The sequence below is a fragment of the Dipodomys ordii genome, unplaced genomic scaffold (genome assembly GCF_000151885.1).
Source record: "Dipodomys ordii isolate 6190 unplaced genomic scaffold, Dord_2.0 Scaffold37, whole genome shotgun sequence".
Taxonomy (NCBI): domain Eukaryota; kingdom Metazoa; phylum Chordata; class Mammalia; order Rodentia; family Heteromyidae; genus Dipodomys; species Dipodomys ordii.
This window is the reverse complement of record NW_012267253.1, coordinates 1,085,199-1,103,891: the sequence shown is the minus strand read 5'-3', so window position 1 is coordinate 1,103,891 and position 18,693 is coordinate 1,085,199. Positions and strand designations below refer to the sequence as shown.

The window sequence follows — 18,693 nt, the reverse complement described above, 5'->3', positions numbered from 1 at the left end:
AAAAGAAAATGTTTCATATGTACATGTCACTGGGATAAATAAGCTAATGTTTAGTTTGGTTTGGGTTTTAGTTTATTTGATCTCCTACTGGTATAGATTTTTTTCTAGTTTTTCTAGAGTAACAATACTAGCTTTACAAGTAGTTTGGGTTCTTGAAGCACACATTTGGTAGTAGTAGGCCATCACTACTAAGGCATATTGATAACTATTCCAGAATTCACTTTTTATTTAGTTTTTAGAAATTTCTGTATTCAGTGTGTTCATTTTGCTGATAAAAATTAAATAAAACGAAAGACAAACTTTGTTTTAAGAGAAGTTCCTTCTAGTAATGTCCTGAAAAATAAAATGTCAGTGTTGGTTTTAAAAGTGTTGTGACTCAGTTTTTGTTTTTTTCCCTGCCTCTAGAGCTGGGGTTTGAACTCGGCCTCTTGCTTGTTAGGCAGGCGCTTTACCAAATGAGCCCTTAACCCATGGCTCATTTTGTCAGTGTTCCTTTGAAATTTATTGGAATATTTTATGTCAAATATATTACTACTGTAACTGGAATTTGCCACAAACTGTCATTTGTAGAATGTGAAAGTGTTATTATTAGTTGAGACATTCTATAAGGCTTGCTCACTGAACTTATTACTGGCAATATAGAATGTGTTTTCAATAGACCAGCTATAAACTTATGAAAACATGAAATCTATTGTTATTGTTATTGTTGTTGTTATTTTGTGTCAGTACTGGGGCTTGAACTTGGAGTCTGGGTGCTGTTTTAGCTAGCACTGTACCACTTGAGTCATAGCTCCACTTCCAGCTTTTTGGTGGCTTCCTGAGGAACTAGGATTGCAGATTGAGCCACTGGTGCCTGGTCACCAATTATTTTTAAGGTCCTCTCCAGCTGAAATCATTTTGTGTCTGATTATGATAATAACAAATCCAGTTTCCATTGTTTTAAGAACTGGTCTATTTTTACCTTTCTTCAGCTTTAATAAACTAGGAATTTTGGCATGAGTATTTGTTTAATAAGTATTTTTATTGAAGAATATGCAGTACAAGCTATGGCTTACACTTGAAACAAAAGCTAACATTTAACTTGCGCATTTTTACTATAGAATTATAATAAAAGTCGTTGTATACAATACATGGGAAAATTTAATAGCTAGTGGTGTATGACAAGACGTAGATGTGTTATTTAGATTATTATAGGTTGGTAAGACATTGAAAAAAAAAAAAAAACCAAACAGGAGAGAAACTGGTTTAACCTTGCTTAAAGGAGAGACTTAATTATGGCTTCAGCCAAATTGATTCCTCAAGGCATTAAACAATAATTTACAAAAGGAGGAGGCTGTAAATCTCTACTGCTAGGATAGACGTCCAAGCCCTCACTTTATAGAAAAAACCAAGATCCCTGAAGATTTTATGATTTGCTAGAAATTTTAGTTCCAGAAATTTGTTGAAGAAACCAGATCTCTTACTCTTAGAGTACTTCACACCCTATTATACTGACTCAAAGTGAATTTTTTTCATTTTAGAATATAATTTTAAAAAGTTATGTAGTGAATGATAAAAGTAAAAGGAATTATGAATGCCTAATATAAATGTGTTCATTTCATCTTTAAATAGTTAATAAAATTCAGATATTCTTGAAACAGCTGACTAGATAAACTGCCATTGTAATGCATAGATTTTAATGTGTTAGATCTCTCTAGCTTACTCAAAATGCTGGCAATGGAGTATAATGCCTTATGTATGCTAGATAAGCATTCTATCATTGACTTACGCTCCCAGAGGTGTCATTTCATTATTGTTTTATTTTATTTCTACTTATTAAGACAGGATCTTGCTTATGTAGCAAAGGCTGGTCTCAAACTCAATGATTCTCCTGCCTCCGCTTCCCAAGTTTTAGGTATGTGCCACACACCTGGCCCATTCTATGTTTTGGTATAACACAGTCATTAGTCTATTGCTGTCATTTATTCTAAAAAAGAAAACTTAATTTTATTCTAAAAAAAGTTAAATTTAGGTGAACTAAAAAATTATTTACTTGTGTAAAGGGTACAATAGATCTTTTGTGGAATTCAATTACACTGGACTTATTGCTCCAGTATTTCTGAACTATATTCACTGAGTATATCAGAGCTTTGGGATTTATTCCCAAATGCTAGGGGTAGGGTGGGGTGGAGAATTACCCAGTTGGGTTATTCTAAATCTGGCAGTAATATGAAGAGACTATTTCCTTACTTTGAATAAGTAATCACAAAGCAATGTGCCCAAGGAAAGGCATTGGGAATAGGAAGTTTATTTCATAAAGTTGTTTGTAGGCAGTAATATACAAGTTCATTATTGAAACCTGACAATGTAAGTAGAAAAATGCTTGCTGGTGTATCCAGTTCTATGTTAGAAAAATGAGATGTCTCTTTGGTAAAGATAATAGATTCCAGAACTGACATTATTTGGAAATGGAAACTTTTATATGAAATTTGAGGAAAGAGAGCTTCCTTTGCATAGCAAACTTCTCCTTTATCAAAGATAGAATTGAAGAAAACTTAAACTAGAATATATTTTTAAAGTATTCAAAAACTCCTTTACAGTATTTTAAGACGTCTGTTTCATGCACTCACATATAAAATATTAAATCCACAATAATTTATTTTGAATGTGTGTCTTATGTAAGTTCTGTTTAGGCACTTTTAAAAATCTTTTGAACAGTTTTTGATCCATAGGGCAGTGCTGCTCTATTTTTAAACTCTGATTTTTTTTTAAGTGTTTGTGCGTCAGCATAGCGTCTGTTTCCTTTTTTAAGGAATTCAAGAGTGATTGTTTGTAAGTCCTTGCTGGGGAGTGTATTGTTTCTTGCAGCTTTTAAACAACTATATTAAAGGGAGTATTATCACATAAGCAGACATCCTGATTAACTACTGGGGAGGGGGGATTATTCATTATCAGTCTCATCAATCTTGCCATATAAAATGTCAAGTACTAATCAAAATGGGGACACAAGGATTAACTTTATCACCTCACCATTAAACATTCTAAACATGAATGTAGATATATTCTGAATTCATAGAATCTTGGAATCATTCTGCAGTAAAATAACAAAGCTTTTATAATGAAGGAGACAGAGGCAACTATAGAAAGCCAGCAGAAAAACAATAACTACATCTTCTGTTTGAAACAGCCTGGATCTATCCAGGCTTAGGCTTAGCAGGTATTTGTATAGAGAGTGGGGAGAGAGAAGCAGAGAAGCTAGTGACCATGTTGAAATCTTAGTTCAGGGGGAGAGAATTCAAAAAGAAGAGTCATGTTGCCTATGTTGAAGCAGAAAAAGACTGCAAGGAAAGTTTTTGTTGTCGATAATATAGAAGTCCATCAGAGGGTCATATTTAAGGAAGAAGTTTGCAAGTAACCTTTGTGAACAGTTGATAAACAGAAAGGGAACATCTAAGATATTTTTTATTTTCTTTATGACTTTATGTTTGTGTTTTGAAGACAAACTTGGACTTTTTTTTTATGTATCTGCCTTCAATTTCTGAAACGTCATGTTAGAATAAAGGTAGATGATGGCTGCCCACAGCCAAACAAGTATTTCTAAGCTTTTATCACTCCCTGTTAAAGTAGGTACTCAGGGTTTTTTTGGTGGTGGGGGGGAGGGGATTACTGGAGTTTGAACACAGGCATTCAGGCTTGCTAGGCTGGTGCTCTACGACTTGAGCCATGCCTGCTCTTTTGCAGGACAAGCAACTTTCCTGCCTAAGCTGTCCTCAAACCATGATCCTCCAGATCTCAGCCTCCAGAGTAGCTAGAATTAGACGTGAACCACAAATTTTCTTATAAGATCACATACCCTGTCCTTATTGATGGGTATTTTTTAGTATCAAATTACTTAGCTTTTTACATCATCAGTGAGGTAAAGATTTCCAGTGGTTAATATGGCATGGTATATGTTGCAGTCACTGAAGTGAAGAAATCAATGTAGTAGAAGCAAAAATAGCTTCTGGGGTAAATGGGCTTTTCTGTACAAAATTTCAGATATAACTATGTTCTCTCAATGTTAAATTATTTAATTCCTTGGTTTTTGTTTTGTTTGGTTTAGGTTCAAAAAGAATACTAGCCCGAGATATATGTAGCCTAGTTTCTTGCCTTATTTTCCCCCTTTTGGCAAGTCTGCTCTTCCAACAAAGCTAAAAATAGCTTACACTTGAGTCCTTTTTAGACCCCACTACACCAGTGATGCTTGTGGGAGTGTTGCTTCATGGCCAGAAGCTCTCTTTAGAATACAGTATACAGGAAGGTACAGCTGCTGCTTCCTAAAATCTGGAAGAAAACTTACCAAGACTACAAAATCACAATGTGATTGCTCATTTCTTAGTAGCTTCTGGTGCCTTTAACGAAGATTAGCAATTAGAGCTGCATTTGAACTAATCTATAGTGATTATATAGCTCATGCATAAATTGTGCATATTTAGATCTTACAGCTGGGGAAATCTTTAGCCCTCCCCGCTTTTATGGTGCTGGGCCCAGGTCCAACCCCAGGGCCTCACATGTAGGAAATATTCTATTTGCTACGGGCCCAGCTCCTAAGGAACTCTTTAACCCAGGGAGGTGACATGTCACAGTAGAAAAGAGCACCAAGCACTAAGTCAAGAATCCTTTCAGCTCTGCCACTGCCCTGTGTGGCAATCGATATGTTAGTTCTTTTTCACCTGCTTCTCATCTCACAGATCCTGTGAATAAGTCAGGTGAAAGCTCTTGGGGACATTAGATAGCAGCCACCAGGGGCTGGCGTGGCGCTGAGGCATTCCTGTCTTTCCCAGCGTCATCATCAGTTACTAAAGTGCTGAAGTGGCTTACGAAGATGAAAAGTCCAGTTTTCTTAAAACATACGTTTTGCTTTTATTCGTTTTCAACGTCAAGGTACCTTCGATAGCCCACAACATTTTAGCCTGACTTTAGATAGCATTTGAGAAGAGATAGTTCTAGATGTTGTTTTTTAATCTTCCAACTGAAATACACTCTCCTTCATAGGAGGGGATGGGCGTACCCTAAATGTGGAGTGTAGATCGGGGATGCTCGGAGACCTTTGTACTGAGTGCAGGGGCTCTCTCTACAGTGACAGCTGAGGGTCCCTATGTTGCCACTGCTGTTGCTTCCTAAACACATGCTGTTTTGAGTGGCCTCACCTTACAAATAGATCTGCAGAACAGGAAGAAGATTCTTGAAAGGGAAGATTGTGATGAACGATAAAAATCTCTGTTTTAAAATCTTGTACAGCCTTCTGTTTTAAAATCTGTTCTTCTGGTTGAGACATTAGTCTTTAATTGAGGAACTCTGGAACTGAAGACAAACAATAAAATACCAACAGAAAGGAAATTATTAAGGAATTATATGTATTTAAATTGCTTTTATTCAGTAACCCACTCAAGGCTCAGAGGTATAAAACTAGAGGAAAATGGAACATTTAAAAGCCGCTATATTCTTTTAAGCCAAGTGTGGTGGTACACATCTGTAATCCTACCATATGGGAGGCTGATGCAGGAGGATTTCAAGTTGAGGCAAGCCTAGGCTACAATAATATATATTTATTAGGCAAATTTTTCTTTAACTTGAAAAATCATTGTAGTTTTAAACTTGTCTTTTAAATTGATTCATTGTCTTGACCACCACATGTTGATTAGATATAGATTTCTGCTTCATAATAAATCCATGAATTTGCCTTTTTACTCTTGGGGGTAAAAGTATGTTACAATATTTTAAGGGAAAAATTAGAGTGCTTCTTAATCAGGTAGAGTCAAACAGAAAATTTCAAAATACATTCTGGTTTTACTAAATCATGTGCCAAGAAAAGATATGTACTTCTTAACAAACTTTTGATCCACAGTGTCTGTATAGCTTGACAAAAATAAAGGCATTTTCTCCCCTTAAGGGAAGTACCATTTGAGTCAACAGTCCCTACTGTAAGTAGGAGAGTGTTCCCACAAACAATTCAAGTTAATGAACTTTTGCCTCCTTTTTTTTTTTTGGTCAGTCATGGGGCTTGAACTTGGCCTGGGTGCTGTCCTTCAGCTCTTCAGCTCAAGGTTAGCACTCTGCCACTTGAGCCATAGCGCCACTTCCGGTTTTCTAGTGCTTAATTGGAGATAAGAGTCTCATGGACTTTCCTGCCTGGGCTGGCTTTGCACCATGATCCTCAGATCTCAGCCTCCTGAGTAGCTAGGATTACAGGCATGAGCCACCAGCATCAGGCTTGCCTCCTTTTTTAAAAGCCTCTTAGTACTATTTTTAGACCTTGGTGAAACTGAATTATAAAAGGGAATGACTATTTTTTTCCAGTAGGGAAGATGTTTTTCCCCAGGTTATGCAGAAGGCCATCTCCTATGCTCACGACAGCAGCCTTTCTCCACAACTTTGGAGAATACTGTCAAGGAGAGATGGGAGTAGGCCAGGCCTGGAGAAGTGACCTCATTCAATGAGCCTCCTGTTTTACTTCATGGAGGTATGAATGAAAAGTAGGTCCTTTCATGGAAAGAGTTGGAGACTCCTGCTTTTATGGTTGAATTCTCATTGTTATTACTTGAAAAACAAAAACAGGAATTAATATTTGGGAGCAGGACCAAAACAATAATTTTGTATAATTCTGATCTAGTTGGTAATTCTAATAGCTTACAGAATCTTAGTAAGCATGTTTTAGCAGTTATAAATAAGGCCTCTGGCAATTAAAAGTTTAGAAACAGTATGTAACTTGATCAACTAGTTTCAGATCCAGTTTCAAGTGGTATGCTCTATAACATGACTAAAGAAATGAAGATGGTTAATCCTCCCATGTGGATGTCAGGATATGCATTGGCTATGCTGTTGCCTTTCTTTTGACTAGGGATATAAACTAGCTGGTGATGCTCTGAGATCCAGGTCCCAGATGTAAACCTGGTTCATTACTCAACCTTTGCTTTTGTTTGTGCATTCCTGTAGCCAACAATGAATTTAAGATTGGGTCTTAGAGAATGCAGAATGCAAAAAATAGGTGATGTAAAATTTTAATATCAATATTTTTACCACTGATTTAGGAAGCACTAAAACCAACAGTAGTACATTACAAAGTTCAAAGTTTCCTACATGTTAAAGTAATAAAGACTTTTGAAATTGACTATCTGATCTCGAAAATGTTGATAAAGTTTTAACCAATCAGATTTAAAGACTAATATATCTTTCCTTTTTCTCCTTAGATCCCAATTTTGTTCGGACATTTCTTACAACATACCGATCCTTTTGTAAACCTCAAGAATTATTGAGTCTTGTAATAGAAAGGTATGTCTTTTTTTTCTTGGACAGTCCTAAGGCTTGAACTCAGGGCCTGGGCACTGTCCCTGAGCTTCTTTTTGCTCAAGGCTAGCACTCTACACTTGAGCAACAGCGCCACTTCCCAGCCTTTTCTGTTTAAGTGGTGCTTAGGAATCGAACCCAGGGCTTTGTGCACGCTAGGCAAGCATTCTACCACTAAGCCACATTCTCAGCCCTAGGTATGTCAATTTTTTAATGTTTTAAGGTCTTTATTTTTAAAAAGAGATTAGTCATGGAACATTGGTTACCCTTAAAAATTATGTCAGCTGATTTAGAGTTATTCTACAAACCAGAAATGAACATCAGTCCCATACCTTTACAAGTTGTATTTATTTTTAGATTTTTACATGTATTTTTATGTTTCTAGTTAAGTTTTATCTATCTTGGCAAGTGTTAACTTCTTTTTTCTAATATTGTCAATAGCTTTTGTATTACAGAAGCCTCAGTGGTTCTTCTGGTGTATGTAGCCTCAGTAATTATTTTGCTGTATTCTCTTGACTATGCTAACAAGTGAAAAAGTATGTGGATTTTTATTTACAATTAATATTTTCATTAATTTTTTCCCCTTAGGTTTGAAATTCCAGAGCCTGAGCCAACAGAAGCCGATCGGATGGCTATAGAGAATGGAGATCAACCCCTGAGTGCAGAACTAAAAAGGTTTAGAAAAGAATATATACAGCCTGTGCAACTGCGGTAAGTCTTAAATAATAACTGAAGTAAACAAATGTTTATCAAATTTCAGTTTCAAAGTTGAAATATATAAGAACCTTTCCCAAGCAAAAAGATAACAAGTAAAAGGACTGAATTAAAGAAGAGATGTCTTAAATTATCGTATTCATATTAATTAGAGTTTTGAAAGATTATTTATTTTGACAAAAATAACTATTTATACCAAGTTTGGGTTCCCTTGTGATTCAATTCTTTGTTAATGCTGTAGGGTGTTAAATGTTTGCCGGCACTGGGTAGAGCACCACTTTTATGATTTTGAAAGAGATGCAGATCTTTTGCAACGTATGGAGGACTTTATTGGAACAGTAAAAGGTATGTTTCTCATAAATGCCTAGTTTTATATATAATAAAAGCACCAATATGGTGCTTATCAGTTTATAGCATCATAGATTTGAGTGCTAAGGAATATTTATGATGGTGTATGCCTTTAGGCAAAGTCACTTGAATTTTTTCGACTGCACTTTTCTATCCAAAAGATGAAGAGCTAGGTTTGATAATGTCCAAGGTTTCCCTTCTAATTTAAAACATTCTACAAGTGTCTGATTCCCAAGACATTCTAGACAATCTTGTTTTTACTTCTGTTGTATACTCTAAGTGAAAAATCAGAAAATAAAAGTTTTAAATATTCTATTTTATATAGTAAAAATACATCCACATCAAAACTCAGGCTGATATGAGGGAATCAGTCTTCTGATACTGTTTGGTCTATAAAATTCATGTTAATTAGATTAATGTTGAATTATATAGTTCTTAATCTTTGAATTTGTGGAAAATAAAACTTTTTTGCGTTGTTTTTTGTCTGGGCTTGAGTGCTATCCCTCAGCTCTTCAGCTCAAGGCCAGCTTTCTATCGCTTGAGCCACAGTGCCACTTCTGGTTTTCTAGTGGGTTATTGGAGATAAGAGTCTCCCCAGGTGGGCGCCGTGGCTCACGCCTGTAATCCTACTTACTCAGGAGGCTGAGATTTGAGGATCTTTTTTGAGGTTCAAAGCCAGCCCGGGCAGGAAAGTCCGTGAGACTCTTATCTCCACCAGGAAACAGGAAGTGGCGCTGTGGCTCAAGTGGTAGAGTGCTAGCCTTGAGCTGAAGAGCTGGAGGACAGCGCCCAGGCAAGCAAAAAAGAGTCTCATGGACTTTGCTGCCTGGGCTGGCTTTGAACCTCAAAAAAGATCTCAGCCTTGTGAGTAGCTAGGATTACAGGTGTGAGCCACAAGTGCTCAGCTGAAAATAAAACCTTTAGGGGAGGATTAAGATAATGTTTAGAACTAAAGTTCAAAACAGTTTATGTTTCTAGTTTTATTTAGAAAGGATCTAGAAGATAGTAACATACTAAATTATTAGCAGTGGTTGCAGGAAAATGAGAGGAGACATGAAATGGGAAAGGGGAACTTTCAGTTTTTATTTGGGTCATTTGAACTTTATAGCAACTATAGAGTCAGATATCACATGTGATTTTAATTATTTTTAAAATATTAACTAGAGAATTTTTAAGTGTTTTAAAAATGTATTTCAGGTAAAGCAATGAAAAAATGGGTTGAATCCATCACTAAGATAATCCAAAGGAAAAAAATTGCAAGAGACAACGGACCGGGTCATAATATTACATTTCAGAGTTCACCTCCCACTGTTGAGTGGCACATAAGCAGACCTGGGCACACAGAGACTTTTGACTTACTCACTTTACACCCAATAGAAATTGCCCGTCAACTCACTTTACTTGAATCAGATCTATATAGGTATGTAATTTGACAGTCAAGTTGAAAGTTTCTGCCCCTTGTAGAGTTCTCATAAGATGTTAATGAGATGGCATATGAACTATTTAGTAGCAATAAGGTTTGTGAAGCAGTTCTGCTTTTACTCCTTTAGTCTCTTTTGTTCTCCTTGAATTTATGCTGTCCTTTTTTGCAAGCGTCCCTAGTGAAGCTAGGCTCAAATCCTGGCTTTACCAGTTACTGGCAACTTTAACCTCCTTTGTAACTTTTCCTGTTTCTTAGAAGCTTCCTGAAGACTAAGTGAGGCTAAAGATCATACTGACTTCTGAGGCTCTTTTGAGATTTAAAATAGTTGATATGTGTATGGCTTATTAGCACATAGTACAAGTTCAATAATTGTTAGTTACTGCCATAACAAATTTAAGCCATGACTATGTACTATTGTACATCAGTGTAGCTACTGACTCAAGACTATGCTTCTAGTTCTAAATTCTACTTAGCATCTCAAACTAAATTATTTTTAATAACTAAATGAGGAAAAAAGCAAAATGTATAGCCCTCCTTCCACCAAATACCATTATATTCCCCCAAATTTTATTATTTTATTATCAGGACTCTGTGTTTTTGTGGGTTTTTTTTGTGTGTTTTGGGGTTTTGTTTTGAGGTATTGAGGTTTGAACTAGGACCTTATGTTTGCTAGGCATTTACCACTTAAGCCATGCCTCTAGCCATTTTTGATTTTGTTGTTTTCTAAATAGGATCTTACTTTCTGCCCATGCCACCCTGGATTGTGATCCTCCTATTTGTGCCTCCAATGTAGCTGGTATACTACCATTCCCAGCTTTTTTTGGTGATACGGGGTTTTTGGCACTTTTTGCTTGAACTGGCCTTTAACTGCAATCCTTGGTCTCAGTTTTCTGAGTAGCTAACATTACAGTTTTAAGCCTCTGTGTCAGCTTGTAGTAGACTTTTTTTTTCTCCATTAGACGAAAAGAAAAGAGAATGATGATTTTAGTGATCATTGTACCCTCTTTGGAGTAACTATTAGATATTGAATATATATAATGTGTTAGGAAAAATGTAGAAATCTGAACTTTTTAAAACTATAGAAAAAGATACATAATTATAATTTAGTGTACTATATTTTCATAAGCCTTTCAGTTGGTGAAAGAAGAAAATTTGTGATGAGTTTAGTTTTTATTTGTCTCACTTATATACTAAAGCATTATATTAGAGGGGAAAGTATGTTGTAACATTTTCTGTTGATTTTAGAGCTGTGCAGCCATCAGAATTAGTTGGAAGTGTATGGACAAAAGAAGACAAAGAAATTAATTCTCCTAATCTTCTGAAAATGATCCGACACACCACTAATCTCACTCTCTGGTTTGAAAAGTAAGTATTCTTGACATACGTATATTTATATCAATCATTTATGTTAAGAATTGTGGCACAACTTTCTTTCTAGGTACTATGTATATCTTTGTCCTTTCTTGCACATTGAATGGCTGTTTTTTCTAATTAAAGCTTTTTAAAATTATATTTTAAGACTTTTTTTTTAGGGTTTACCATATACTTCTCTCCCCCACTTTTCTTTTCTTTCTGGTGCTTATTAAACCTAGGGTCTTGGGGACATGCAAGGCTTTACCAGTGAGCTGTACCCCAGACCTACCATCTACATCTTATCAGAATAAACTTCATATTTATAGTAGTTTAATTCCAGTGATATATAGAAATATCCTTCATATATGTGTATATTGTCTCACTACCTCCCTTCTGTTTGCTTCTGAAGTTTGAACTAAGGACTAAATGCTTGTTAGGCAGGCATTCTATTTTTGAGCTCTACCTTCCATCATATGCCTCCCTCCTTTTTTTGTGTGCCAGTTCTGGAGCTTGAATTCAAGGCTTGGGTGATGTCCCTGAGCTGTTTTCACTCAAAGCTAGTGCTCTACCACCTGAGCTACAGTTCCAGCTTTGATTTTTTTTGGTAGTTAATTGCAGATAAGAGTCTCACAGACATTGTTGCATGGGCTGGCTTCAAACTGCAGTCCAGAGATCTTAGCCTCCTAAGTAGCTAGGATTACGTGAGCCATTGACACCCAGCTCTATCCCTTTCTTTCTTTCTTTCTTTTCTTTTCTTTTTTTTTTTTCGTTAGTCATGGGGCTTGAACTCCGGGCCTGGGTGCTGTCCCTTCAGCCCAAGGCTAGCGCTCTACTACTTGAGCCACAGTGCCACTTCTGGCCTTTTCTGTTTATGTGGTGCTGAGGAATCAACCCCAGGGCCTCATGTATGTGAGGCAAGTGCTTCACGGCTGAGCCACCTTCCCAGCCCCTCCATCCCTTTTTTGAGTGATGATTTTTGAGATGGGGGAGGGTCCTTGCTTCCTGCCAAAAGTGGGATGGTAAGTGTACCACCTCAGCTTCTATTAGGATGGAGTCGTGCGACCATTTCTGCTTGGGGTTGGCCTAGAACCTCCATCCTCCTATCTCAAGTCTCCCACAAAGCTGCGGTGGCAGCATGTACCACCAGCTATTGGTTGAAAAGGGGTCCTGCCTGGACCTTACAAGGCAATCCTTTCCATCTCAGATCTCAGCCTTTACAGTAGCTTTGATTATATACATGAGTTGGCACCCAGTGGTACTGCAATAAACTTATTCATTGTTTTATACAGGTGCTTTGTAAATAAGGTAAGAAAAGAAATGAAAAAGAAATGCAGTTATAGTATCTTTTATAATTACACAATTTTATAATTACACAATACTTGTTTTATAATTACATACTGGATACTTTTTTTGTGGATTCTAATTACTACCTAGAGTTACTTGTTTTCACCCAGAAGAGAACTTCCTTTAGTCTCTTTTATCCAGTGAGTTAACTAGCAACCAATTCTTTATTTTTGTTTATCTGAGAAAAATCTTTCACCTTCATTTGTGGACAATAGCTTTATAATTTTTCTTCTGTTAGCACAGATCTATTCTTGAGCCCTCTCTAGTTCTTAGTTTCAGTCAAGACATCAAATTAGATGTCTTACAGTAACTTCTGTTGCTTTAATGATATTCTTTCTCTGTTTCTCTCTCTTTGTCTGTCTTTCTTTTTGTGACAGATCTGGGCCTTGAACTCAGGGCCTGGGTGCTGTCCCTGACCTTCTTTTGCTCATTCTACCACTTGAGCCACAGTGCCACTTTTGGTTTTTACTGTTTAGGTGTTACTCAGAAATCAAACCCAGGGCTTCATAGCATGCTAGGCAAGCACTCTACCATTAAGCCACATTCTTAGCCCATAATTTTATTTTTGAACATAGCATATTTTTAAATTTTTCTGGGAGATAAATAATATAGTAAAATAGCTACTATATAGCACATATACTATAAGATATTTTATTAATAGCATAAGATATAATATGTAATAATATATTTCATATAGTTTCCAAGAATTATCAGTATGTAAATATAAAATGCTTTGTTTTCATTATTGTTCATTCATTTTTTCTTTTTAGGTAATATTTATATTTTTCTCGTTTTTATTTATTTTGTGTTTTTAATACTGGGAATTAAAACCAAGGCCTCTCATGCATGCAAGCCAGCTATTCTATTTCTTTTTTTTTAATTTTAATTTTTTATTTTTTCTCTATTTCTAACTGTGGTGAAAACAGAAGTCAGTTGGGCTGGGAAGGTGGCTCAGTGGTAGAGCGTTTGCCTTGCATGCCTGAGGCCCTGGGTTCGATTCCTCAGCACCACATAATCAAAAAGAGAAAAGCCGGAAGTGGCGCTGTGGCTCCAGTGGTAGAGCGCTAGCCTTGAGCTGAAGAGCTGAGGGACAGCGCCCAGGCCAGAGTTCAGGCCCCACGACCAGACCTCCCCCCCCCCAAAAAAAGAAGTCAGTTATAACTAACTTCTGTCCATCCATCACTCTTAACTGTATGTTCCCAGTAGCTATATGATAGCTATTCCTCATACCCTAGATTGTTATACTTACTAAAATTTTTTTTGGGGTCCAGTCGTGGGGCCTGAACTCTGGGCCTGGGCACTGTCCCTCAGCTCTTCAGCTCAAGGCTAGCGCTCTACCACTTGAGCCACAGCGCCACTTCCGGCTTTTTTCTTTTTGCTTATGTGGTGCTGAGGAATCGAACCCAGGGCCTCGAGCATGCAAGGCAAGCGCTCTACCACTGAGCCACTTTCCCAGCCCCCTTACTAAAATTTTTTAACCATTACTTTATTGAGAGCCTCAACTTTTTAATTCTTTCTGTTTTAATTCCTAGATGTATTGTAGAAACTGAAAATTTAGAAGAAAGAGTAGCAGTAGTGAGTCGAATAATTGAGATTCTCCAAGTCTTTCAAGAGCTGAATAACTTCAACGGTGTCCTTGAAGTTGTGAGCGCTATGAATTCCTCACCTGTTTACAGACTAGACCACACATTTGAGGTAGGTGTATACATGGGTTTTAAAAATGAGTTCCCATTGTATATTACAAATTAGCATCTTAATCGTTGTGACCTTTAATTTTAAAATGACTCATCTACCTTTTCGGTGCATTTTAGAAGATGGAATTATCTGTATTTTGTTATGAATTGGTTACTCTTTTAAAATTAGATATTCTCTTTAAAATGTACTCATAGGTCCTGGCTTTTTAGAAGAAAAATGCCCAGCACTTAATTAATAATGTTATAAAAATGTTCAGTAAAACGATCACATAATTATGTGTCTCACATACATGTTGGTGGTGTTTTTTTTTTTAATATTTTTACATTCTTCAAGTCAAACTAATGTTTTATGTTTGGCTTTTAGTGATTAATCCAGCTTATTTTAGCAAGATCTGTAATTCCTTTGTGAACTTAGGCCTCCAAAAGTTATTTTTTTCTTCTTATAGCAAATACCAAGTCGGCAAAAGAAAATTTTAGAAGAAGCTCATGAGTTGAGTGAAGATCATTATAAGAAATATTTAGCAAAACTCAGGTCTATTAACCCACCATGTGTGCCTTTCTTTGGTAAGTATTTCTTCCTGGAATTTTATTCTGCTTCTGGATAAAAGATGGCACTTATTTTATTAACTGAGCTTATAGACAGACATGTGTAATATGCTAGCAGACAATAGTTATTTAATAAATATTTAGTGTCTGAATCCCCTCAGAGATTTTCTCTACTAGGACTTACAAGATCAAGCCTAGTACAAGCCCAAGTTGAGCATCCCAACTTGAAAATCAGTGTTTTACAAAATCTGAAGCTTTTTGAAATGCTATTCTGAGTGGAAAATTCCACCTCTCTTAGATTAAGGATTATAGTCAGAGAGCAAGCCCTCCAAATGGAGGATTGGGAGGTCAATGCCAGTCTGGGCTACATATCTCTATGTTTGACTGTTTTAAAACAAACAATCTTTAGGCTACGTATTTATGATTTATATAATAGATAAGTTTCATTTTTAGACATAGGTCCATGCCCAAGATAGCTCATTATATACAAATATTCCAAATCCAATAAATTAAAAGCACATCTTCCTTCCCTGCTTTTTCTTTTTGGTGGTATTGGGCCAAAAAACTCAGGGCCTTGTGTTTGCCAGGCAGGGTCTCTACTAATTGAGCCATACCCCCAGCCTATAACCCTTCTAACCCTAATTATTTCACATAAGGGGTATTCAGCCTGTATATACATAGTACTTTCTTTTTACATTTTTGGTAATGATTAGATATTATAGAATACTTAATTATATTTTTGTATTTCTAGAGATATTTTTATTTTTGATAAACAATAGAAGACAGCTCAATATTTATAGTTAATCATAGTATAAGTAGGGTACCAGTGGCTCATACCTTAACCCTAGCTACTCAGGAGGTGAGATCTGAGGATCGAGGTTCAAAGCAAGCTTGGGCAAGAACATATGTGAGATTCTTATTGCCAATTAACTACCAGAAAACTGGAAGTGGCACTATGACTCAAGTGGTAGAGTGCTAGCCTTGAGCTGAAGAGCTCAGGGACAGTGCCCAGACCCAGAGTTCAAGCCTCACAACTTACCTCCCCCCAACACACACACAGACACACACACACACACACACACACCCATACCCATAGTATAGCTGGGCTCTGGTGGCTTATGCCTATAATCCTAATCCTAGCTATTCAGCAGGGTGAGATCTGAGGATCGAGGTTTAAAACTAGCCCTGGCAAGAAAGTCAATGAGACTCTCATGGACAGTGCCCAGACCCAGAGTTCAAGCCTCACAACCTACCTTCCCCCCAACACACACACACTCTCTCTCTCTCTCTATTTCTCTCTCTCTCTCTCTCTTTCTCTCTCTCTCTCTCTCTCATAGTATAGCTGGGCTCTGGTGGCTTATGCCTGTAATCCTAATCCTAGCTATTCAGCAGGGTGAGATCTGAAGATCGAGGTTTAAAACTAGCCCTGGCAAGAAAGTCAATGAGACTCTCATCTCCAATTAACCACCATAAGACTGGAAGTGGAGCTGTGGTTCAAAGTGGTAGCGCACTAGCCTTAAGAAAAAAGAGCTCAGAGACAGCACCCAGGCCCTGATTCAAGCCTCACAACCAACCAAAAAAACAATTATGGTGTATATGCCTTTGGGTTCACACCTTCAGCATATCAGAATTTCATTCTCTTCACCCACTTTTCCTCTCCTTTTTGCATCAGAGAAAGAATGCACTTTTACTCCCTTTCAGTAGATTCCTTTATCTTCCTTGTATTTACTTGTATTTCATTTCTTCACTGTCTCTCACTCTGGCTTCTTTCTCTGCCTGTGTGTATGCTCAATGAACTTTTCTCTGAATACTTAACAGAAACTGATCACAATCTTGTACTTAATCTTTTTAGTATTTGGCAGATTTTTTTCTAGTCTTTAATTTGTCTGTTTTTTCTACATGGTTGTAAGTCCTGATATTTTCTTCAATTAATATATTGTATCTTTCTGTATTTTATTGTCTAAGACATAACTAACTACAACCACTTCTGTATTTCTTATTTTTTAAATTTTTTTTTACTTATCAAATTTTTTCTTGTGTGTGCTAGTCCTGGGACTTGAACTCAGGGCCTGGGCACTCTTCCTAAGCTCTTTTGCTCACTCAAGCTGGCAATCTTCCACTTGAACCATAGCTCTGCTTCTAGCTTTTTTGGTGGATAATTGGAGGTAAGTCTCATAGATTTTTCCTGCCTGGGCAGGCTTTGAACTTTGATCCTCAAATCAGTAGCTAAAATTATAGGCATGATCCACTGGTACCTGGCTTAAACTCCTATTACTTATTTTCAAGTTGCTTTCTGAAAGGTTTATGTTCACTTACAGTGCCATCAAAAGTATATGCCAAATGTATAGCATCCCATTATTTCCAATTTTAGGTAGTTTTACATTTTTTCTTAGACTAAAAAAAAAACACCTAGCCTATTTCCTATTTGTTGTCATTTATAGTCTGTGGGTATTTTTTCATCCATTTGGCTTTGATAATTATATTCCATCCTATCTGTGCTCTTTTTCACATCTGCTGTAGATATTCTTACCATGTCTTTTAGTTTTTATTAGTCAACACATATTAGTTATGAATTCTATAATCTGCCTGTCTTCTCCATTGTTTCTATATTTTGATTACTCTAATAATTTAATATTGAATCATTATCTTCTATTGTTTTTGATTTAACTTACATATTATATTCAACTCTTACCAAAATGACATTTCTTTTAGGTGTCATATGAGATACTCAAATTTGTTTTTCCATCTATTTTGTTATTCGTTGAGCAGGTACATTGACAAGTTCCTATTTTCCCCATTTATATATGTCACTTCTTCAGTACATTGATTCTATTGTCTCCCCTCACTGATTTCTTATACTAGTGCCACAATTTTAATGATTGCCACTTTATAATTCTGATTTTCAATCAGAATTGTCTACCAGGGAACATTTAACAGGTAATAGCTTTTATTATCCTAATTGGTATGATGCTACAGTATATAGTGAGTAGAAGACAGTAATGTTGATGACATCCTACAATGTATAGGTCCTCCTAATTCCTCCCCTATTTAAAAAAAAAATGTCTAGTCCAAAAGGTCAGTAATGCCAAGGCAGAGAAATATTGCTTTATAGTACTCTCATAATTTGGGGAGACAGGTGAAGAAAATGTCCCCTCCCCACCCATACAGTTCATTTGGTATGAGCACTATGATATTTAGTATTTCTCCTTAAATTTTTCTGGGTACTTTTGGGATGGTATTCATTTAGTCAATCTTAATTTTATTAAGAATTTTTTAATGTCCTTAAATTTCCTAAATATTTAATATTTAGTGTCTCTTTTATCTTGAGTTATATCTCATAGAATTGATCACTGACTTCCCAAAGGTTAAAAAATGGACTAAGTACAGTATTTTGTGCCTATACTCCTAGCTGCTCAGGAGGTAGAGATGGGAAGGATTATAGTTTGAGGTCAGCCTCAGCAAAAACTTCGAGAGACTCCATCTTAGCCAGTGAAAAGCTGAACCTGGTGATACACACATGTCATCTACACAGGAAGCATAAACAGGAGAATCACCACCCTGGCCAACCCAGCATAATTTGAGACTTTGTTCAAAAAATAATAATAACAAAAGGAGATTACAGTGTGGCTCAAGTGGTAGAGTGTTTGCCTAGCAAAGAGCAAGGACCTGAGTTCAAACCCCAGTACCACTAAAGAAAAAGAAGAAAGAATTTGGTAAGAATAAGGATTGTTAGCCTTGAGCAAAAGAGCTCAGCCAGCACCCAGTCCCTGAGTTCAAGCCCCATGGCCAACCAAAAAAAAAAGAATAAACAGTTTGATTTTTAGGGCTGAAGGGAGGATATAGCTCAGTGGTAGAGTGCTTGCTTGGTATGCCTCAGGCCCTGTGTTTTATACCCAGCAACACACAAACACATACATGCACACACTCATACTTGTAAATTAGCTTTAGCAGATAAAGCTATAAATT

The 18,693-nt window shown here is 36.6% G+C and overlaps 1 protein-coding gene across 1 annotated transcript in view; it reads left to right on the top strand.

Moving 5' to 3' along the window:
* Nucleotides 1–18,693, top strand: part of Sos1 (son of sevenless homolog 1 (Drosophila)) — a 94,854-nt gene that overhangs the window by 55,072 nt on the left and 21,089 nt on the right. The window contains exons 11-17 of the mRNA XM_013017898.1: nt 7,209–7,290; nt 7,894–8,016; nt 8,261–8,364; nt 9,565–9,787; nt 11,036–11,155; nt 14,020–14,182; nt 14,628–14,745. Coding sequence (XP_012873352.1) covers nt 7,209–7,290; nt 7,894–8,016; nt 8,261–8,364; nt 9,565–9,787; nt 11,036–11,155; nt 14,020–14,182; nt 14,628–14,745 — 933 coding nt within the window. The remainder of the gene's footprint in view (nt 1–7,208; nt 7,291–7,893; nt 8,017–8,260; nt 8,365–9,564; nt 9,788–11,035; nt 11,156–14,019; nt 14,183–14,627; nt 14,746–18,693) is intronic.